A 24,057-nucleotide genomic window follows, 5' to 3' on the forward strand; every position below is an offset into this window, starting at 1 on the left:
GTTGCTGCCTGTCGCTCACAATTAGTTGTCATTCCAGTTAGTGTGTTGACTGATCTGTTTGCTGCCTATCGCTCACAAATTAGTTGTACCCAGTCACAAACTCGGTCTGTGCTAGGCTTAAGGAGAGTGAGAAATATTGTTCTGTGGCAAGTTCACATTGACAAACTGTAATGTGTTAGCACAATAGTGTCTAAAAATAACAAGTCCAGAAAAACTTCAAGTTGTCAGTGGTTAAAGATGGAGGGCATGGCAATGAAGTTAAACCCATTTCATTTCACAAATTGCTTAGTGCCGGGTAGAAATGTTGTCTGAGCAAGACTTGTTACATGGTCCAGGAAGATAACATCAGAAAAAGCACAAATAGGTATTATTACTGTTTATTTATAAACACTGGTTATTGTTGTTAGTTGACATTACAATAGAATACAGATTATAGTCTAATGACGAAAATAGAGGTGAAAGCAGACATTTTTGTTGCCAGCTTGCATCTACGTGTAGGTAGTTTTTTGTATTGACTGACATGGAAAGGGAGATTACTGAACCAGAGCAGCATTTCAGACCACCACCTTACTGAACCAGAGCAGCATTTCAGACCACCACCTTATTGCATATATATGTCAATTAACCCTTATAAGCTGTATTTTGAGTGTAAGTTATGCAAATAATAATAGACCTAAGAAAATAATTCAAAGTTTAAAACAAATGCTTTTAATATTCAGTATTTTCACACAATATGCATATTTTCATTTGCACCATGCCAAACACATTAACATTTGAGATTCAAAACATTCAGACAGCACAATATTTGATAGCATTTCATACCATTTTCATTAAGATCAGAATAAAGACCTTTTCATCATACATGACTAACCCAGATGCTGTTTTAAATTTCTATGCGTCATCATGCACACCTACCAGTAATACTAGGTCAGTTTAACCAAGCCCCCAAAGAAGATGAATAGTTGTTAACTGAATGCTTGTCTCTGGGATCACACTGGTTTTCAAATTTTTTTCCACCAAAATGGATCATAATTGACAAATGTGTACTACACGTCTATCCAAAATGAAATTTGGAGACAAGGCATTCATGTTGAATGTCTCAATATAAATTATAATCCAAGTCCTGTGATCATATAACTACTAATTGTTTTTTCTTTGGCAGACGTTTGGTTAGCTCAATTAGTTTAAAATTTATTTGACATACACTAGATATTTGGCCACTGCACGAGTCAAGAACTGCTGTTGGTGACATCACATTAAACTGAGAACTCCTCTCTACGAGATCCAGCATAAATAAAATTATTATTGTACATGTACAACATTCCGAAATGCAAAATTTGAAGGGTCATCACAAACAAATGAAACTTTAAAAATAAACATTATTGTAAAACCTAAGAAAAATATATATCTATAAAATTGAAAGAAATAATTCAATCATTAACAATTGTCAGTTATTAACACAAATAATAGGTGCAGGACAACACATAAACAAACCCTGCGGACATGACAACATAATAAATAACAAACACATAAATAAAATCGAGTAAATGGATCTGGGAGTCATGTTGGTAGTGCTAACTTTTTAAGACATATAATAATTTACATATTTGCTCATATAAACATAAATTTGTACCGGCAACCACACCAGCCTTTAGTAAGCTAGGTGACAAGCCTTTATATAAACCTAAAATAGTCTCTTCCTTTATTATAATAAATAAACAATTAAATAGTCCACTATAATGACGCACACTACCAAATGATTGTCTGGCTTGTTCAAATCCTTGAATTTGTAAACGTTTTTTCACAATGTCAAAAGGATATATGATCAACTTGGCTACAACTCCAGCTGCTGTTCCACTAAGTAAACTTTCTGTGGCTCCTGAAATAAAAATAAACTATTTGAAAAATTAAATTTTGTTTTTAATGATTAAATGATTAAAACTTCGGATATGTAATAATTAATTGTTGCTTAACCTTAAAGTAATTATCATAAATAATGAAAATCTGATAGGTTTCTAGTTCTTTCCAATAGCTAACATCATAAACAAAACATGTACCAGAAATAAGAAAACGTTTAAAATGAACAGGTTTCATAAACATTAACACATGATGGATGGGGTGATGACAATATACAACCACATCTTAATATATATTTGATAAATAATATTGAACATCACACTCAACCTTAGACTCATTTTATGTGATTTCAAGTTTGAGCAGCAAATCTTAAATGAGCATATTTTATACCCCTTATTACCTGGCATAGATGTTGAAGGTGTATCTTTAATCATGGATATAATCTCAAGACATAAAGCATATAATCCAAATTGAAGTCCCATCTGGGGTCCAACCTGAGTAATGGCTGGCACCAACCCTTTATAGAAACCTCTAATACCTTCATGTTTATATATTTTACCTATGGCATCATATATACTTGTATATACCTAAAAGTAAAACAAGCAAAACTCTATAATAAAAATCTTAAACACATTATTTTGTAGGAATGTCACCTATACAAATGTGCGCAAATCCAGAAGGTTAATAAGTCCCATAGGGCTATCACAGAACAGGTAAATGTAGACATTTTTTTTTTTTGCAAAACAATAGCAAATGATAAATTACATAGATAGAACTTGACCACCACTGGATGATTAACAGGGTTATAACGATAGTTGGTAATGTTTTGGTTATTTTTAAGATGAAAAATTGTAACTTTAGGCTAAAAAATGTCCTTGAAAATCCTTGAATTTGACGTATATTTATCCTTGAATATCCTTGAAAAAATGTTTGACGAAGCCGCGGGAACCCTGATTAAGTCGTGTTAGGGTTTCAATTTCACAATTCAGATAATTCTTAGCTTTAGTTTCTACTAAATTAGTCTTATTACCATACCTTAGGTTCTCCTTGAGCAATAAATCTGGTTCTAATAACATCAACAGGATGTATACATAAGGACGCTAGACATCCTGATAACCCACCACACACTGTATGTAAAACAGGTCTATACAGGTCATTACTGTATTTCTCTGGTAGTAAATGCCATGCACATTTTGTAAAAAATTCAAAACTAGTATACTGAAAAATATAACAACACCACAACCAAATTTAAATCACACTGACTTTAAATCTAACAAGTTTGTTTTTACTGAACTATAAGAGGGAACACAGAGTTCTATAAAATAATGGTCAGGTCCCAATAATGATCAGATCCAGAATAATGATGATCATCAATATTCCTGCCATAATCATAAAGCATTTATAGATAATGAGACTGATGTCTCAATCCCAAAATGAATAGATTACACTCATTAATTACTTTGCACATTTATATTTCCATAAGCATCAAGAAATTAAATTGTTCATCACTCTGCTTTTAACCTAAGAAGAATATGATCATTATAGAACTTGGTCAAGGTATTGATGATTGATGTAATTAAATTATACACCAGATTTCACTCTTATAAATTATAAAGTTTGAACATTCTGCCATAATCAGTTATTGTTCCAAAAGATGTGACAAATGGGTGGACTGACAACCCCATTTTAATGGATTCTCCTGGTCAGTGGTGTGAGATTGAGTGTCTGGTGATAAAAATTTGTCCTAGTTGTTTGGATGGAACAAAAAATTGGCAGTATGTTCAAGATCCCTTGAAAGTGGATATTGACTTAAGAGTAGGACACAGTTCCAGTGTCAGAGCAAAATTTCCCCCATAGGACACTGCCAGTTGATGCAGAAAAGTAAGACATTAAACCATATTACATTGCTGTTGTTTAACTGGAAACACAGTTGTGTGCCCAGTGCATGCATATAATCGTTGATCCCAATGCAATATGTTTTAAAGTATAGTAATTACCTGAGCTACCCCATAGCCTACTGATAGTATCTGTGCCGGGACATGTCCTTTCCACAAGGCTTTCCAACCTTCTTCTTTTAATATAGATGAAGAAGCCTGATACAAACTTCTATATTTAGAGTTGGTAGAAGATCTCCTTATAGGTTCTACTTGCAACTATCAAAATAACATAATCTCATAAATTTGCTTTAGTGTTCCAAATAGTTTCGAACTATTTAAGGACCATAATACTAGTCCTGTGATACAAGCGTTTGACATGGTCTAGAGACTAGCGAGCAGGAGTTCTGGGGGGTTTCGAAAATAAGAAACAAAAATCTTTACAAAAAAATGCTAAAGGCTAAAACAGTTGTCAGCCTTCCTGTAAATGTGTATGTTGTGGTCTGTTTGATGAAGTTTATTTATCTTTAAGCACATAAGTTTATATTTTGATCTTTGTACTGTATTGCCTTGAAATCAAATTCAAATGTACTGCAACATTTATTAGCAATGTGAACTCCTGAATTGAGAAGTGGCATAAACAACTTAGCATACCTTCCTTGTCTATTGGATGCCACACCGTCACCATTTATAGTCAAGCAAAAAGATAGTTTGGACCTGGATATGTCAAGTTTCAGCTACTGCTTAGAAGATATCCCATGAAATAAGGTCAATTGTTAAAATACAACACTAAGGCTATTGTAAAGATTTGTTAGATATGTTGTTCACTCATCAAATGTGAAATGAAATGTTGTACTTCTTCAAATGTTAAGTTGTGTCTTTGGCCCACTCCGCAAAGGTTTATATGTTCAAGGCCTGCCAGTGCTTGATACCCAACAGAAGCATCACGTACGTAATCGACTAACCTGAAATCTTATCTTGAGTACATCAAGTGGTTGCCATAATGCTCTACTCACTGCACTACTTAGAGCAGCTGCTACAGCATGTGCTTTATGAGATAATTGAACTGTAGCTTTAGAGTCATAACCAACCATAATTCAATATCATATTCTGAAGAAAAAATAACAAGCAAAGATAATTAAAATATTATTATCAGATGGATCCTTTTAATACAATTACTATTTTTAATTTTTTCTTTTATAAATATCACAAAGAATAATTCCTGTAATTATGCAGTTTAAATAAATTCAAGATCTAGAGATCTTGTAATTCTCACATTTAACCAGTTGAAAAGCAATAATTTATTGCTTCTACACAAAGAAATAACAAATAACTACAGACTATGGCCAAATGTGTAAGCCCAGTACCGCCTGCGCCCGGCATATAAAATGTCAAGAAAAACATCCGAAACTACAGTTTTTCCGGTATTGTTTTGTTAACTTTCTGGACAAACTGATATTATAAATAATTGGAATCTTAATTAATTATCCAGTAAGACGCGTGTATTGGATGCGGTATCCATATCTAAACTTTTTATACACCTCTTCTTAATAAAATAGACATAGAAGAATATCAATATGTGGCAGGTCTCGTGTTTCCTATATAGACCTAAATCTTGAAGAAAATAGATCGTAGAAAACTCACAGAAACGGCTTTGTACAGGCCGATGATCTTGCTTTTGAACATTGTATAAATATAATACAATTTAAAGGAGCTAAGTCACTAATATTTGGGACCTAGAAATTGACACAAATGGGTCGCATACGCATACAATAATGTAATATGAATGTATATAAATTGATTTACATTCAATCGTTTCTGTTTTTACTGTAATTTCTAATCAGTTAGGTTCGGCGACATACGCCAGTATTCTCAATCGAATTTCAATCTCTAGCTTCTGGTTATTCCAGTCTACGCCGATAGTATCTATTGGGCATGCTCTCCAGATAAGAATATAGCGTCACCGTTTGACATGACTTGTGGAATATGCCTAGCCTCGTTTTTCGAGTCCCTTATTACACATAGCGCTGAAACGCAATATGGTACACGACTCGTGTACCAACTGTAAAATGTTTATTTTGTCTTAAATATTGGATATCAGAATGTCATCTTTTCCCGGTAAGATCTAAACATCAATGTTGATTTAACCCGACAAATATATCGTGTTTTCAATGTCAAAGATTTTGGATGATATTGAGTTAGAGACTTAGCTACTTTAAGGCATGTCAATGTCACGGCGCTATTCGCTATTTATTTGCAATAGCGCCAATGTCACATTATGATTGTGATTGACAATATAATATAATTCTAAGTCCCAACACATAAAACAAATGAATAGATGGCTTGGGAAAAGGTAGGGACTTTGCAAAAATTGAAATACCAAAAATTAACAAATAAATAAATAAATAAAACGTTGTACTTGTAGATTTTTAACATAACAACCTTGAATTCCGAGCCATACTTGTTTTGAGAGTTACGCCCCCTAATGGTAGATACGGTTGTCCGGACGCTCAAAATGAGAAAAAAAATAAAACACGCGAATGGTGGTGCATCTGGCAAGGAACAACGTGTAGTCGTTCGGTTGGGACGAAAAACTGACGATCCGTGCACACATTGACGTGCACGTAAAAAATCCCATGGCAGTTGGAATTCGATATAATAGTAGGCCATAGTGCCGCTGTCCGGGGAAAATTTCGTTCATAGTCATGGCACATTCTATCTATGGCGTCGGCTATTTCTGTCTCCATTAGCCCAGTCGGAGTAGAGAGAGAGAGAGAGAAATGGTGTTTAACGTCTACTCGACACAAACTAGGTCATTTCGGGACTAACATATGGTTTAATTTTATTTACATAATTTGCTTGCGCATAGGGGTCTTTAGCAGTGGGAGGAAACCGGAGGACCCGGAGAAAACCCACGAGGTTGGACAGGCGACCCTACTCCTTGTCACGTACAACCGGGGATTCGAAACCACGCCAGTCGACTCAATGACAGACTTTATGATACAGCGCGCGCACGCTAACCATTCGATTGAGAATACTGGCGTATGTCGCCGAATTAACTGATTAGAAATTACAGTAAAAACAGAAACGATTGAATGTAAATCAATTTATATACATTCATATTACATTATTGTATGCGTTGCGACCCATTTGTGTCAATTTCTAGGTCCCAAATATTAGCGACTTAGCTCCTTTAAATATGACGTCGCCGGGACCCTGGGACAAACAACTCGGCGAGTGCATGGTATCTAGCGTCATTTTGGCGTATATCTGGGGTAATTTAGATTTAACACAACTTTATTATATGACATGCCAAATACATGTACGTACGTTTTAGTTTTACTGATGTAATAAAATGATCAGATGGTGGTATGGCCGAACGTATAACATATCACTGGTCGGAAAAAGGTCCGCAATTGGCAAAAATATCGAAAACGATCGAGATCTTTAAGCGCCTTACGAAACGAAGACGAATAATTTACACCAACATTTTTTTTAAAACATTACTCGGCTTACCTCCGGGCCCCTGGACAAGTGTCCCAGCTGTCCCCACCCTCATTTTGTACAAGTTATTTACAATAAAATATAACTGGAAACATAAGCTTAGGCCCTATAGACCTAGTAAATCTAAGCTGACACTCGGTTTATTCTTTCATGGTACCGAATTTTACCAATGAGCTTCACTAAGCAAAAACAAATTTATTTAACAAACCAGAAACACAAAAAAATATTAAAACTGAAAGATATTTAATTATACATGTGTTTAAAGGTGGTTTAAAATTCATGTACAGACCATATATTTTATGATTTTTGTTACAGTACAGAAAGAACATATTTATACTTTATGTATAGTACAGAACATTATATTTGATGAATATTTATTACAGAACAGAACATTTATAGTTTATGAATATTTATTGCAGTACAAAGCATAAGTTTATGAATATTTATTATATAGTACAGTAAATATATATTATAAATATTTGTTCGAGGCGATGTTTATTGCATTGTTTTACGAACATTTAAACGATGTACAATCGAAATATTTGAACTGGATGGTTCGATTTAAAGGACAAATTCTCCTACATGGCATCCGTTTGTACACGTCACCCCCAGAGTTAGTTCCCCTAGTTCCTTAAAACATAGGGTCCACCGTGAATGCGAACACACAATATTTATTACTGTATGGAACATATTATTTAATGAATATTTTTTAAAGCACAGAACATATAGTTTATGAATATGTAAAGTTTTGATGCATCAATTTAGCGCTGTGGCAATCATTTGCAAACTACAATATTGTGCAATTCCGTTATGATAAATTAAAATTCCATCGATCTATGCTGCTCATTATCATAATCTACCATCTATTATTGGTTGCGGAGAAACCCGATGAGTCTAGTTTAAATCCATGCCGGGAGATTATCTAGCGTTGGTATTTTGTTAATTAATGCACCGGAGTACATATTTAGTGTGAATTAAGGCATGAATTTAATCGAAAATGCAAATGACGCACCGAGCCTTTAATACAATACAGAATATATTATCTAGTTTATGAATATTTACAGTACAGAACATGTTATTGTTTATGAATATATAGTATACGTGTATATATATAGTTTGTATGTGAACAATATTCAACAATAAAATTTAAACACAAAATTTCACTTTTTCGGTATTACTGACATTACTTGTCACATTACTTATAATTTGAAATCCTTCTTGGTCGTTCTCTTGTTTGACTTAGCGGTATCATATTTATACATATTCTGTGGAACAGCCCGTAACGTATAGTAATTGTGGTAATAGTCAGATGGAAGAGATCGTAAAGTGGGTACCACCGACACGTTTCCTCCATCTATGAGACCCCTTTCATATCTAGACGATCTCGCGTTTTTCTTCAGTTGCGGGTAACTCCTTGACCGTCGCCCATATCTAAAAAATAAACACTTTCATTATTAGCGCAAAAATATATTATTTTTATGTATTTATATCCAGAAACAAAAGACCATGTACAGTCCTTAAATCAGTTCCAAAATCATATTCGGTTAAAATATAATATGCGATGTGGTCGTGGGGGTATAAAAAAAGCAAATGGAAAAATTAATCTTGAGAAACAGTACCGGATATTGTGTAATCCTGGCAAATAATAATATTTAATGATATTCAACGTAGAGCTATAATAGAGTCAACAATTTCAGAAAAAAATCTACAAACCCATTTAAAAACAACTTACGTCCAACAAGCACACGCAGAAACAATAATTAAAGCCAATAAAAGTACAGCTACCGTAGCACCAACAGCCGCACCAACTATTAATGGTTTATCTAATGGTATGTCTGAAATAAAAAATTAAATACTTTGACAAAAATACGAATAAAAAGATGGTATACGCACTGAAATCTATAATAATATTTGTGACTGTCATTTGTTTGTTTGTCTGTCTGTTGGGGGTTGGCGGCTACACTAGGCTGAAATTTTGTGTAATGGGTAGGGTAGCTCGGACTGGGGCGTAATATAGGCCTGGTGACAATGGCCTACCACTTCCGGTTTCGGAATATGCTACTTCCGATTCATGGCTAAACCCTTGCTATGCCGGGTCAACCACTGGTATACATTAAATGGAGTGTGGTAAATGCTAAAGATGATGGAACACCTCAATTTCTTCTAGTGTGGGCTATACGAATAAATCAAACGGATTTCGTTTCTTTTGCTGTAGCTTTTGGTTTAATACTTCACAGTCGATAAAATAATGTACGTAGTTTTTATCGATTTAATTATTTACCTCAGTTACTAAAACAAACTGAAATGGCACCAATCTCATGTTTGAATAAAAGAAAATAAATTCAATTGGAATATCCCAATACATTCCGGATGTGCGAAAAACCCAGATCCACCCGAGTATACAATAAAGATAGGACGAGAACGTAACAGGGGTTAGATGAGGATTATTCTTAAAAGCGACTCCCTGGGAAAGGTTTCCTCGGCATTGCAAACATCAAAAGGACAAACCATTAGTCCCGATTAAACGAAATATTATGCTAACTAAATTTGAAGGAGCTAATATTTGGGAACTAGAAATTGACAGAAATGGGTCGCATCGCATATAATAATGTAATATGAATGTGTATAAACTGATTTTACTGTTTCTGTTTTTACTGTAATTTTTAATCAGGTATGTACGGCAAAACACGTCAGAAGACTCAATCGAATGACAATCTCTAGTGTCTGGTTATTCCAGTATACACTGACAGTATGTATTGCGCAGTATGTATTGATACTGAGTTAGAGACTTAGCTACGTTAAACCTCCTTTTCATTCCATTACACTATATGAACGTATATCTGTAAGAAAAAGTTTCTGTAAATCGACATATTCCCGATTACCTTTAACTTTTTCACACCGCACTCCGTCGAATTCTTTCATACATTGACAGGTAACACTTGTATCATTAGACAAACACTTGCCATCGTTTTTACAATAGTCTGTGTCTATCATACATTTAGCTGTGAAATATACAAATATACTAATAAACCTACAATATACTATACAAAACATTTTAATAGAAGCCAAAACCCGCAAGCATGCTTGACAGGTGTCGGAAAGTTACAGTCTGAATTTCGAGTCAATCCCTCAAAACAATAACCCCGCCTATATTCGGAAATACGAATGAGTCGTCACGCGTGCCTTATATATCATTAAGTAGGTCTATAACATCATATATGCAAAACAGGGCTACCAGTCACATCGTAACATGTTTTCATTGGGTCCTCCCCGCAGCTGAAGACTCCTGCGTGCAAGAAAATTAATGAAATACCAAAAATACCAAAAGTGAGTCCAGAAATGACTATATTAATGATGAGTAGACAATAAACCACCTAGGGTATAGTAATAATAATAATATCGTTATTATGTTGGTTATTATCTTGATAAAATCCAACTTACAGATGCACTGATTGATGTTATTGGAGCCCTCATATTTTGTAGACAGTATACCTGGACACAGTTTACAGAAGTTGCTACCCGGGTCATCCTGGTACGTACCAACACCACACAGACTACATGACAATGACATCACATTGAAATATGAACCATTTGGACATGGTGCTGAAATAGTTAGCCAACGATTCAAAGAATGGGGTGTAAAACCAAAACTTCAAATGACGATAACTCAAATTAGAATATATGTGTATATATATTTTTTAACTTTTGACTAATATGTTTACAGTAAAAGTGTTTGTGAATAAATATAGTTTGAGTGATTATATGTCTGACATGCATTCTTTTATCTGTTTATACAAATTAAATGTTTTCTCCACTGTCTGTAAGCCTATATGCTTTGTGCTGTGGGTGCAAAACCGAACATTCATAAAAATTTCCCAAATCGATCACTATTATTTTAACCATAAACCCTTTGCTGTTGCCCCATAATACACTACACATGCCTCTACTCTCGAACCTTTATGCAAGGCTGTAAAAAGTTTAAATATGGATATTCCGGCAAACACCTATATATTTCAAACTGACAATTTTACGGGAAATATAACCGAGACTAGTTTCGGATTTTTATGTTTATAATTTTGGATGCTCCGTGTCAAAATGAAATATATTGAAATTTTCTATCATATAAACACTACGATAGGGTATGTCTCAAAATTTGTAATTTTATGAAAATCTTACCACAAACATCGTTTTGAAGAGAGTAATATTGTTGTTTACATACAACACTTGACGTCACTGATGTTGCACCTTCATATGTTAGCATATAGGAATCCTGTAATGTATAAAATATCGTCATTATTTAACACTGCCTTTCATCGATTTTACAGGTTATAAAAATAAAAACGGAATCCAATCAATAGTTGACCAAGTTTAACAAACTTTCCTCATAAAGTCCGTTTTGTATATATTGGATTCAAAAGCGTTACTAGTAAACACAAGGATGTACATCGCGTAGTTATCTGTACTGTAAAGCATTCAAAGCAGGTTGAAATGGAGATATGGAGATGGTGGTTCTTTGTTATTCCACAGTGTATAATCCTATCAAAAAAGTCGGTCGCTTTCGATAATTTTGGTGAGATTTTTCTTATGCACGAATGAAAATAAAGCGGCTAACACTTTAAAACAATTACATTGAGAACTCAGGCTTCGTGTTGACAAATATTTTGACCAACATTGCTTGATCAAAATAAGAGTAATATCGTTGAAACGTTGCATGCTATATAATAGATAACAAACCTTAATCTCTCAACCCTCCGTGTTTCGAGATAAGACATGAGCCCATTACCTATAACGTTGCAGCTCCGGGAGCGATTCACACCCGGCATTTTTAAACAAAATTGACAATAGTTTTAATCAAAACAACGATTGATTATTGTTATTTATAATATTTCTACAACACCCAACTACAATTAAGCATATAATCCTACCTGAAACTAGTCGTTCGGATGGGACGAAAAACCGAGGTCCCGTGTACACATTGGCGTGCACGTAAAAGATCCCTTGGCAGTTGGAAATCGATATAAGAGTAGGCCGTAGTGCCGCTGTCCGGGCAAAATTTCCCTCATAGCACACTGTATGGCGTATGCCCGTCTTCATTAGCCCAGGTTAGGAGCAGAACAGTAGGACGTTAAACCCCATTTCATTTCATTTCCTACCTGAAACGGGTACAAATCGTCGTTTTTAAAATCGAGGCGTTAAGCCGTTACTAAGACCGCCATCTTTTTAAACGATACGCTGTCATCATGAAGGCGGGGCTAAATATAAGGCTTTTATAACAGCCAATCAAAAGGACAATCGAAAGCACAGTAACTATGAATGGATTTCGATGGCGGTGAAATGTCAGACAAAAACAACGCTTCATTATTTTAAACGCGAATATTTGGAGTTAGGCGACAGTTGTGCAACTACATTGGCCTCTGTAAGTTTAATTAATCATAATATCATAAACTTATCTATTTTAAAGATGTTACATGCATTAATAAAGAAATTGAGTTTGCCACTTGGAACTAAAGGCATCCAATTGTAGCTAAAAACAAACACATCAGTATATCTCAACGTTTTTAGCTACGTTCTCGTAGCTAGCTATATAATAAACCTTGTTATTCCATAATTAGTTTTTGGTGGATTACTGTTCAATTACTAAATGACACTCAAAGAAGAGCTAATAAACAATAAATTGTAGACAAACCAATAGACGACGAACGCAGTTGGTGACGTCTACATTAAGATCTATAAATAATTATTCAGCTGTATATTGTGTATTAACAATTTTTGGAAGTGGAAGTCAAATATAAATAACTTACAAGAGTAGTAAAATATTCTCGTTTATTTAAAACCTCAGTTATCATATTAGCAGTGTTTCTTGTCTCCACGCCATTATGAAGTTCTTCTCTATAAAACAAAATTTAAATTCTCTAAACATAAAAAGCGATCAGACAGATATGTTGAACTAGTACCATTGAGACATACATGTATATACATCACAGAGAATTTTGTAGTGGATTCTGGAATGGGCTAATGATCTAACAAGTGTGTGAGCAGAGTATTTTGTTAGAAGATGTCTGATATTGCCAATAGCTCTCAAATGAAAGTAACACATCTTGCACAAAAGATTGGCATGTTATCCATTGTTAGATTTCAATTTAAGCATACACCAACATGTTTTACACTATCTTGTGCTTGTATATCGGAGTGGGCAATGATCACTGTGGATGAATCAATTTTCTGTAAGTTCCTTTTCGTACCAACAAGCATGACTTCGGTCTTGTCGTCGTTTAATTGTAACATGCTTGTCGCCATCCAAGACTTGATTCCCTGAGTACATGACGATGTCACGTGGAATGAGTTAGTATATTGATTTGGCATGAATGAAATGAAATGGGGTTTAACGTCCTACTGTTCTGCTCCTATGCTGGGCTAATGAAGATGGGCATACGCCATACAGTGTGCTATGAGTGAAATTTTGCCCGGGCAGCGGCACTATCACCTACTCTTATATCGAATTCCAACTGTCAAGGGATCTTCTACGTGCATTCCAATGTATACACGGGACCTCGGTTTTTAATATCATCCGAAGGACTAGACAGTTGTCCTGGTCATGCCCTCCGTCCTGCATCAGACATCAATAATATGGGTATCATCGACATATGAATGGCGGGAGAGTTGATGATGTGTAATAATAGATGCAACTTGAGTGGTGTATAATACGAATAACACCGTACCTAACACAGATCCTTGAGGTACACCACAACCTAATGGTGTAGTTTCTGCTAACTCATTAGCAACAAGTACAGACTGCGTGTGGTCATGTAGGTAGGATTTGAATCACTGTAATGATGGGCCTCCGATGCCACACCTGGCAGACAAGTTATCAAGGAGTCTGTGGTAGTCTATTGTATCGAAGAATGCTGACAGATTGAGCATCATGACTGAATAGCTTGCTAAAAATTCAAATATTTCGAAACCCAGAAAGCTCCTCTCCGACGCTAAACTGCAAACTCTTAGTCACAAAACGTGTATAATGTACAGGGCCGAATTAAGACAGTTATTAAGACAGGTGAACAGTTATTTCGTTTGTAAATGCTGAATCCAACTATTTGTACCCTAAAATATATATTTGAAATGGGGTATATGTATACATTGTAGCTAGCATACTCCGGCTAAATTAAATGTACTGTATACCAGGGGCGGCCGATGGATAAAATTTTGTTATGTTGTTCATAGTATCTGTAGTCCAACGACTACACAAATCCGAAATCGGCTCTGTTTATAGTTGCCAAGTTCAGTTTTAATTTAGTTTCTCTTTTATCAAGTGTATAAAGAAATTCAACTATTCCCCACATAAAGACAACTGGCCATATAAATACTTACGGCACACCTTTAACAACAACCTGTACTATCAGAGTTTTATCTGTACTGACATCTCTCTTTCTCCTGGTTTCACACCCTGTCATTCCCCGTACTATAACATTACTACAATCATCATCAGTACAGATACCAGACCAATCAACAGACATGTTTAATAGTTGAGCTTTTATAGAGGATAAAACAGCTGCTTCCAGTAGATCCTTGTTCGTACAGGAGGTTGTCTTTATCTGAACGTTTACTTCTATATCAACAGTGTGGATTTCTTGTGCTACGTAACCCTCTGTAAAATAAAGGAACCAGCAATAATCGATCATCGTATCGCAGAATAAATGGTGTCAAGTCGCTAGTCTTCAAACATGAATAACATTTGTGGCCCATTTCATCCAGTAACCACACGACTGGCTCACTAACCTAATCCTTGGTCATTGGATGATGATCCAGTTATCCTTAAGTAGTGTTGAGAGTTGACGGAGCTAACACATTTTAGAAAACGTATAATTTGATTACCTGGTTGTTGTACACACCCACTGCTACCTGTCGTAACCGTTGTATAGCCGGCCTCGCATTTTTTACAGTGCCAAGATTCAGGTTTCTGTCTGTAATAGCCGATAGGACACTCGGTACACTTCTTACTGGCAGAGTTGAACTCCCAACCAGATGAACAGTCCACTGATTAAATATAAAATATGAAAATAATACCAGTTTTACTTAATGAAGTCAAACATTCTGTTGGGGTAATCCGTGTATACGAGAAACGAAACCTCGGAACTTGACCTGGAAGGATGACCGACCACCACACTGACCCCAGATCATTAATCCAAGTAACAAGGCTATTCACAAAAGCTGAACAACAGACCTTACAACAGTTTTACTAAATACTCACATATACATTGATAATCGCCTTGCGAATGTTCATCTTTTGTTATTTCTCCTAAAGGACATTTGTTACAGGATGTTGCGGCACTGTTAGGTTGATATGTATTTCTTGGACATGGCTTACAACCCATCTTATTCTGATGACCCGATGACCCTGGCTCACAAGCCTCTAAAAATAAAGCAGACATGTTAAATGGTTAACATAAAACTTTGTCAGTCCAACCATTTAAACACACAAGAAAAGGAACCCTTACCATTTACATTGTAGATAATAGGTAGTTTGTTATTATGGATTTATGTTTTGTATAGTTAATTCATGTTTAAATTTAATTACTTTGCAGATATCTGAGTTGTTTAGAGAGGTCGACCTTGCTTTCCGAAATGAAAACTTGAGTGATTTATTTTTAAAATATAAATATATATATTATGATTCTCACCTCTAGCAGAAGTTAAAGTTTGTTTCAATGTGTTCAATAATGGAAATTTGCCCATTTCACAATGGCTCCCACCAAAATCATCAAAAGACAGTTCCCAAACCATGATGCCACCAAACTGATGATCTTTTACATAATTTGCCTTTATTAATCAGAAAAAAAATCATAACTTGTAATTCTTCTACATTTAAAACACTCTAGCATAGTGTACACATGTATAGCATTTTGGGTTACAAATTGACACTGAATTCATCGAATTCAAATTTTCTCGATTCTTTTACGATTCTTTTGACCTAGGACCCCCTTCTTAGTGAGCAAACGTCATGTGGCTGAGTCGCATTTTAATTCAATCAGGATGTCCATTTCTATAAATTACACTTTCAATTAAATCCACGACTTACCTTTAATTTAGCACTTCTCACATTGTCATAACCCAGCCAATCAGTTTTAGAATAAGCATAAGGTACACTCTGTTCTTCACTCCATGCTTCGTTATATTCGCCTGATTGAATCACCTTACAAACCTTTAAAAACAAAAATTAAATTGCTATTTTTGATATGTGACACATAATATTCGTTCTACTTAGTTTTAGTCTGCAGACGTTAGCTTTGAAAGGCCGGACATAATGTAAGTTTCTTCAAGTATTAAACGAATTAGTCTGCTTAAAATAACTCTTTAAGCCACGCTAAGATGCGTATCCTTTGGCTAAAATCGTGTTAGCCAATAGCAGTTACTCAAATCAGAAATGAAATGAAATGGGGTTTAACGTCCTACTGTTCGACTCAAATCAGACTTCGATATATTTAGTATAAAGAAGTAGTTGGATATTACATAGCAAATGAACATTATATGTCGAATAAATACCGTATATAATATACATGTTGAAAATTACACAGTGCTTACCTCAAAGAACGCCATTATTCCTGAAGAGTCTGTATATGGACCAGGACTGCCAGTTCCATTCATTGGACTTCCAGGCTGAGTAAGTGAATTATTGTAGAGTTTGAAGGTACGGGAATATAAAGGCATGCCTAATACTATTTTCTCTCGGCTAATATTCACAGTCCAGTAGTTCATACCCCAATCCTAGATATATAAAAAAATAATAATTTGGATAATAGTATTTGAGGTATGGGAATTTGATTGTTTTCGTAAGTAGACGTACTAATCAGTGTTATTGACACATTACGTAGAGTAAAGTAGGAAGCAAATAGAAGCCTTGGTGCCTACCACATTTAATGTTTGTTCCGCTTCAGTTTCTTGTGAACTTGCATACAATGGTGCATGATGTCCTATTTTAGTAGACCAGCCACCATACAGATCATAGACCATAATGTTCAGGAAATCAACATATCTAAACAGAACACACACATTATTAATTTTTCGAAACTACTATTACACTATTTTGCCTATACCGTTTTTTTGTTTTTTTTAGGACTTCGAATTTTGTCTAATGGTTTGGATTGTTCGTACTTGGTTTTATTTTATTTATTGCTTTTGTTATCGGGAATGTATGCTTGACGAATTAAAAGACAACAGTGGTTTTTTTTAGTTCCTAATAACGCACCTGTGAAAGTTTTGTATGCTGTTTATTAAAAAAATAAAATACTTACTGGCCTATACTTTTAGTATCATAGCCTTTGTCAATAACATATTTAATAATGGGTACCGCTGAGGACAGGAGTAACCTTGGTTTATTTGAGTCTTTAGCTTCTGCTTCAAAACTCATTCTTAGCTTCTGAAAGTACCAAGACGGATTTTACATTATTGTTGGCAGTCCTTTAAATATAAGTTACTCCACAAGTAAAGCTCATTGTATCACAATACAATTAAGTTGCATTTTCAAACTACAATATTAATTTTGTACTAACTGTGGGTTAGAAAGCAATATGTGGTAAACTTACAAAGTACGGAAGCAGAGGCACGGGACAAAAAGCAGAAAATTAAATCGGGGCCGATATGTTCAATCGAGTGGTTATTTTTAAATGATTATGCAAACCTTTAATAAAATAACAAAATTCTCTCTATCTTCCATTCCGCCTCCTCGCTCTGTAGGGTATTCCCAATCCAGATCTAGACCATCGAAATCCCATTTTCTCAAATATTTAATTGCGTTTTCGCAAAATTCATCAATACTCTCCGATGTGTTTGCTAACTCCGTAAACGGTACAATTCCAAAAGACCATCCACCTACTGCCAACATAACCTTCACTTCCGGTACAAGTTTCTTTATAGAAGTTAATTCTGTATATCCACCTGTATAGATTGAATGACAAAAGGACAGCAGCAATAAAAGTGATCAAATGATGTTTCTACTTGAGTAGATCTTGAACACAGAGAGAGAGAGAGAGAGAGAGAGAGGGGGGGGGGGGGGGTGACGTCCATTCGATTTAAGTAAGTTCATTTCAGGCTTTCATATGGTTCAATTTAATTTCAATAATTCGCTTGGGAGGAAACTGGAGGAGCTGGAGAAAACCCACGTGTTTGGACAGGCGACCCAACTCCTTGTCGCGTACAACCGGGGAATCGAAACCACGCCAGTTGACCCAATGACAGACCTTATGACACAACGCACACGCGCTAACCATCCCCCGCCCCCACTGATTTTAGGACCCTCTTCTTATATTTTGCACCTTGCAGAATACAAATTCATATAGATTTACCGTTCATCGATATCCTGTATTTCTAGTTGATCATTTATATAGGCGTTTTGTATGAACAATATGTAAATATATGTATGTTTGTTAGTGCCTTATCAAATAGATATTTGCAAATGTCCGCATTTACCACCTGTGCATCGGGTAGGGCGTTGTCCAAACTCGTGTTTGTGTGAAATAGCTTTATTTAACGTACGCCTCCAAACTCAAACTAGCACTACACATATAGTAAATATAGCTTTCGATTGGGATGATTGGCCTATTCTTTCAAACATGTCTGATGGCTCCACAAATGCGACACTGATTAAAATAAACATGTTTGGATTTAGCTTTGTCGATTTATTGGTAGAATAAAACTTTATTTTCCTCAAGTTTTATTCATATCTGATATCATTTTCGACTACACTGGATAGGTCAGGTAATCTGAACAGTAAACAGAAGCATTAATACTGAAACGTGATGGAACAACAATACCGAATGACCTAGGTATCATGTTTAGGACAGATGACAGATAATACTCATCTTCATTATACATAACACAACACGCCCAAAAATCTACCCCCTTCGTTTGATTTATTATCATATGTAAATAAACCTAATAAAAATTAATTTAATGACTTATAATAAATTAATAATGAGGCAATCATGATAAGCTGTGTTTGAAAAGTAATGTAAAAGGTATGATACAGATAACAGTTGTACAATACAACGTTTAATGCAACTGCTGTTTTTAGATATATAAATCGAAAACACCCAAACACTACTGATTCTTGCTTAGCCCAAGAAAGCACATCATGTAAACAGACCAATAAAATACCACCATGTAAGCAGCCCAATAAATACCAGCATGTGTGGTATTGGTTGACATTAATGTGGGCTTAATGTATGGGTTTTTTTAACAGAGTAATTTTGATCATTATGCTCAATTTTCCATTATACAAGATACTTACCATTTTCATCAGTCTCAGCAAGTGGTATAATAGTTTTAGTACTAGATTCTACTCCAGCAAAAGAATAAATATAATGTGTACATATTGAAGGGTCTGTAATATTGGCTACTGTAAAACTAGCTAAGCCAGGTCGTCCTGATGACCAGCTAGTAAAATAACACACACGTTTATAATTGGTTATTTCAGCCACTGCAGTACCTGCGTTAACAAAAGAAGAATTTTGTCATGTAATACTCCCCTGATTTTATGAATACAGTTCGTCTGTTTAAACCAATTCTCTCATTTTGCATTGTCATTTATGTTGATATTTTGATCTAGAATCGAAAAAGAGTGTGTGAACGTACGTGCCATGTCAGGTATTGGACTTTGACTTAGAAACAAAAATCAAGATGATCATCCCAACAACATCATAAGTTTTATCAGATCATTGTAAACACACTAGGTTCGTAGTTGTTAAACATATTTAAATCATCGGAATGTTATAGGGCACAAATAACGTGACTTTAAAAGGGGTGGGGGTATCAGTCTGGGACCATAATCTAGGAAGCTAGATTCCCGTATCTTAATTTCACAAGCGACAAGCTATATTTTAATATGTTCAAGAATATAATTGCTATAGAAGTATTGTTTGTTATAATGTGTTATAATGTACATAATGCGGTATACAAATAGTAATTCTGCTTTGAATACCACACACCAGAGGTTAATTTTTTATCTAAAATATTTGAAATTTTGGGGTCCAGTCAGTCAACGGGTTGGATTTATAGTATATTATTAGATCGACAGTAAATAAAACACAATTTGTCAGATTTGCAGTTTATAGAGTTCGAGTGAAGTAAAGGTAGGTAACCCGTTCTGCTGAGATAATTTACAGGCTATGGTTTAATATTAATATATTTTGACTTACCAAGAAAAAACGCAAACCAACTCCATCGATACATTTTCTTCTACTGAAGTAATAATCGTACAATAGCTGTGGAAAATCAATGATTAATAATCTAATTCTTAAATCTATGGACACTGAAATTCTGGGAAAGTCATATCTATTGTAAAAGAAACGTATTGTTTGAGATGAAAACATCAATAAACTTACAGTAAGCTTCCGAGGTCAGATTTAATGCAATTAATCTGATATGTATAAAGATGTATTATATCTTTTACCAAGAAAATCAATGCGATAACTTTAGATTAATCTTTCACTAAATCCAAGAGATGATATATTTAGAGTAAGATAAATTTCATGTGCGTTCGGTTAATTCCTTGAAAACCATTTTAAAAAATCTCTATGGCTCGTAAATTGAAATAAAACTAAAACGTATATGCCTGTTAGCATCTGCGGTAGAACTGTATAAATCTAATTGCTAATTTACCGTAAATACCCCTAAAACAATGATGGGTATTTAAATTATAATTTTAAAAATCTTACCTTGGTTAACTGCCGTTAGGTACTGACAATATCTTGTATAGAGCTTGTGTGTGTGTATATGATTAAGCGGTTATCCTATTAGATATTATTACAGTCCGTGTCCGACTGTTGTTGCCTTGTTCCATGTGTTCTTTCTATGTTTGCTAAAGGTATAATAGCACCGTGACTTAGCATTAATACTATAAGAATATATTTTTACTGAAGTCCATATGACCCCGTAAGAATTAGTTTTGTATGTATCATTGCTTAACATCATGAATATAGAGTATTGTCCTGCTGCGGCCTCAAATATTTAGAGCATAGCCTATAGGCATACTTAAATAACTAGGTCATTTCGGGACTAACATATGGTTTAATTTTATTTCAATAATTCGCTTGCGCATAGGGGTCTTTAGCAGTGGGAGGAAACCGGAGGACCCGGAGAAAACCCACGAGGTGGGAGGAAACCGGAGGACCCGGAGAAAACCCACGAGGTTGGACAGGCGACCCTACTCCTTGTCACGTACAACCGGGGATTCGAAACCACGCCAGTCGACTCAATGACAGACTTTATGATACAGCGCGCGCACGCTAACCATTCGGCCATCCAACCCCCCAACATGTATCTATATCATATTACGACAGCTATTGTATCGTATAACAGCTATATTATATCGTATGTTATCTATCTATCTAGATACTATTGTAGATAAATTGTACTATATGCTAACTATCTAATCGTGTGGTAACTATACAAATCAAACCGTATAGACTACTATATATTATTATATACTCTTCAAAAAAAGTAGGGGATATTGAAATGCAAATACCTATGCAGGTTGTGATATGATAAATAGTCATGGACACTTGACATGCTTTGAGAGTATGTTTACAGATGAAGAACTTATCGCCCCAACAAAACCACCGAGCTGCACATGCGACACGGGAGAAGTGTTCGTCGACGTCAACGTCAACCGACAACACTGCAAGAATTGGCCGTGGCACTGCAAGAGGAGTGGGTCAGATTTCCCAGAACCGTGATTGGACGGTTGAATTGCTGAATGTCTGAGGATTGGTGGAGCAATTACTCATTATTAAGACAAAAATTAAAAACGTCCATTTTCACTTTTGACAGTGTATCTCTTTGCGAGTGAAATGGGGCCGTCAGGTAAGCCGCCCATATGAAATGTGTTTGTTCATGTGTAGGCAATTGGCCTGTTATTAACATACTCATGGTTACCTCTAATAAAAACAGCAGTGCATTTGCGCAGTTTTGAATTGTTTCTCAATATCCCCTACTTTTTTTTGAAGAGTATATATATGTTGACTTTATATATTAATATAGCGTATGCCAGCTATCTATATTACTTTATTATATCGTATGCAAGCAAACTATATTACTATATTATATCGAATATGCTTTCTTACTATTATTTACAGTCAATATTTATTTAAAAGTAAGGGGCGGAATGACAAATTAATTAATTCATTTGTCGCGATCTTTAGAAAGACGGAATATTATTGTAGGCTACTGTAGAGTCAGAGATCAAAAGTGAAATATTTAGTTACAAAACCTCACAATGCCCCTTTAAGGTTACTCTAGATTTTTCTAACGGCATTGTATTCATTGCTGCCATTCGGTGATCCAGTGCCAAGATATTTAGAAAGAGGGAATATTATTGTAGCCAGAAATTAATAGTGAAATATTCAATTATACAAAATCTGACAATTCCCGTTTAAAGGTACTCTAGATTGTTTTTAAAGGGCCAATCCCGATAATATTTTGGAGAATAAAACGGGTTAATTTTGTGTTAAAATCATTTAAAATCCTCTACCTTAGGGCCGAGCAACTAGCTCAATATATTTGATACGTTTTCAAACAACTTAAACCCGTCAGTCTTAATCTGGAAGTGGGGACCGGTGCCCAAAGCTGTATTATGCGGTGTCTGGATAAAACCAGCCTTTTATTTTATAAAAATAATGTGCAGGTAAAATTTACCCTTCGTTATCAAGTACAGCACATGGGTCATTCACTGTATAAACCTCTAAAGAAACGGGAATCGATTATCAGGTCACCGAACGAAAGAATTGACCCAAAATCTTAAAAGGGTTACGTGTCCGGATAAGCAATTTTGACGTTCACTTCTAAATGACTAAATGACTCAATATTTTGAGCTGAAATTTTGAGACAGGGTAAATACACCATTTCTTTATACTTTGACGCTTAACTTTCATACGTACTCGGACTTTTTATTTTGAGACTCTGTTCAATTCGGGATAGTCCCTTTAACTGTATTATATTCATTGCTGCCTTTCAGTGATCCAGTCAATTGAAATGTGTTCAGAAAATCGGAATATTGAATCAATTTTCTGTCGATTCATTTGATTGTACCAATAGGTCTACAGGGGGTGAACGAGGTGGTTATATGGAACGAGGTGGTTATATAGGACAATTTTAAATGTTAAAATTGTTTTGAAAATATAAAAGAAACGTAAGTATTTGATCTTGAAGCAGCTTTATAAAAAACATTTTAAAGAACCTCAAACTCACATATTTTTCTAGACACTCTGCTTGTCAACGGTATCTTGTTAAACCCACTCTTCCAAAATGTGGGCTTATCTTGCATGGCAACCGCTTGTTATGTATTAAGAAGGGAGAAAATATCTGAAATGGGGTCTGCTAGAAGCATTTATCTACATTCTTGTGCTGTTTCTCAACACACTTAATATACATCATAAACATGTGACTTTAGAACGTGTTTGGTTGTCGGTATGTTATGTGCATTTATAATTTTCTTATTTTTCGTCATGAAATTCAGGGCATACATTATATCCCTGTGGTGTGCGGCATCGAGCATTGGATTTCAAATTTAACCGACACGAAAATAAACAGTATACGGATATGCTTCCATCAAACACGGTCCAAGAGTGTCAACTTTATCGCCGCATGTGCTGAAAGTCCATAACATCAACATTAGGAATGATAATTGTCATGTAGGCACAGCATTTCAATTTAATACTTTATTTTGATGAACATAAAAATTGAACAGAAATTAATTAGGGTTTAACGTCCTACTGTTCTGCTCCGACTGGGCAAATGAAGACGGTATACGCCATGTAGTGTGCTTTGAGGG

At 35.1% G+C, this 24,057-nt stretch overlaps 2 protein-coding genes across 3 annotated transcripts; both read right to left on the reverse strand.

Annotated features, from left to right (window-relative positions):
• Positions 1-361: 361 nt before the first annotated feature.
• On the reverse strand, positions 362-6,210 carry LOC126811457 (mitochondrial thiamine pyrophosphate carrier). The gene is made up of 6 exons (XM_050537092.1): positions 6,174-6,210; positions 4,697-4,841; positions 3,855-4,010; positions 2,893-3,075; positions 2,258-2,444; positions 362-1,879 (listed from the first exon to the last, which is right to left on the reverse strand). Exons 2-6 carry the CDS (start codon positions 4,823-4,825, stop codon positions 1,575-1,577), a joined length of 960 nt encoding a protein of 319 aa, XP_050393049.1. The 5' UTR covers positions 4,826-4,841; positions 6,174-6,210; the 3' UTR covers positions 362-1,574.
• Positions 6,211-7,461: 1,251 nt separating this feature from the next.
• Positions 7,462-23,567, reverse strand: LOC126811125 (chitotriosidase-1). 2 transcript variants are annotated; one of them, XM_050536602.2, is made up of 19 exons: positions 23,475-23,567; positions 20,945-21,087; positions 20,426-20,491; positions 19,519-19,716; positions 17,911-18,167; positions 17,525-17,649; positions 17,142-17,265; positions 16,815-16,997; positions 16,312-16,434; positions 15,914-16,052; positions 15,484-15,645; positions 15,108-15,269; positions 14,604-14,880; positions 13,037-13,124; positions 11,412-11,505; positions 10,677-10,838; positions 10,118-10,237; positions 8,968-9,070; positions 7,462-8,666 (listed from the first exon to the last, which is right to left on the reverse strand). In XM_050536602.2, exons 3-19 carry the CDS (start codon positions 20,457-20,459, stop codon positions 8,435-8,437), a joined length of 2,583 nt encoding a protein of 860 aa, XP_050392559.1. In that variant the 5' UTR covers positions 20,460-20,491; positions 20,945-21,087; positions 23,475-23,567; the 3' UTR covers positions 7,462-8,434. The 2 variants fall into 2 exon arrangements, with proteins under 2 accessions (XP_050392559.1, XP_050392560.1); XM_050536603.2 differs by lacking the exon at positions 20,945-21,087 and having other exon boundaries at positions 23,475-23,557.
• Between the last annotated feature and the right edge of the window lie 490 nt (positions 23,568-24,057).

This window comes from Patella vulgata, chromosome 2 (assembly GCF_932274485.2).
Source record: "Patella vulgata chromosome 2, xgPatVulg1.2, whole genome shotgun sequence".
NCBI classification, from domain to species: domain Eukaryota; kingdom Metazoa; phylum Mollusca; class Gastropoda; family Patellidae; genus Patella; species Patella vulgata.

What these genes read in the sequence shown, in the direction of transcription:
- LOC126811125 (XM_050536602.2), bottom strand. Translation starts at nt 20,459, where the DNA reads ATGTATCGATGGAGTTGGTTTGCGTTTTTTCTTG. An exon ending in ATTTTGTTATTTTATTAAAG is followed by an intron (nt 17,650 to 17,910) that starts GTTTGCATAATC and finishes TGGTACTTTCAG; the next exon opens with AAGCTAAGAATGAGTTTTGA. An exon ending in TGGGTGTGTACAACAACCAG is followed by an intron (nt 14,881 to 15,107) that starts GTAATCAAATTA and finishes TTTATTTTACAG; the next exon opens with AGGGTTACGTAGCACAAGAA.
- LOC126811457 (XM_050537092.1), bottom strand. Translation starts at nt 4,825, where the DNA reads ATGGTTGGTTATGACTCTAAAGCTACAGTTCAATTATCTCATAAAGCA. An exon ending in TAGGCTATGGGGTAGCTCAG is followed by an intron (nt 3,076 to 3,854) that starts GTAATTACTATA and finishes TATATTTTTCAG; the next exon opens with TATACTAGTTTTGAATTTTT. An exon ending in ACCTTCAACATCTATGCCAG is followed by an intron (nt 1,880 to 2,257) that starts GTAATAAGGGGT and finishes TTTTTATTTCAG; the next exon opens with GAGCCACAGAAAGTTTACTT.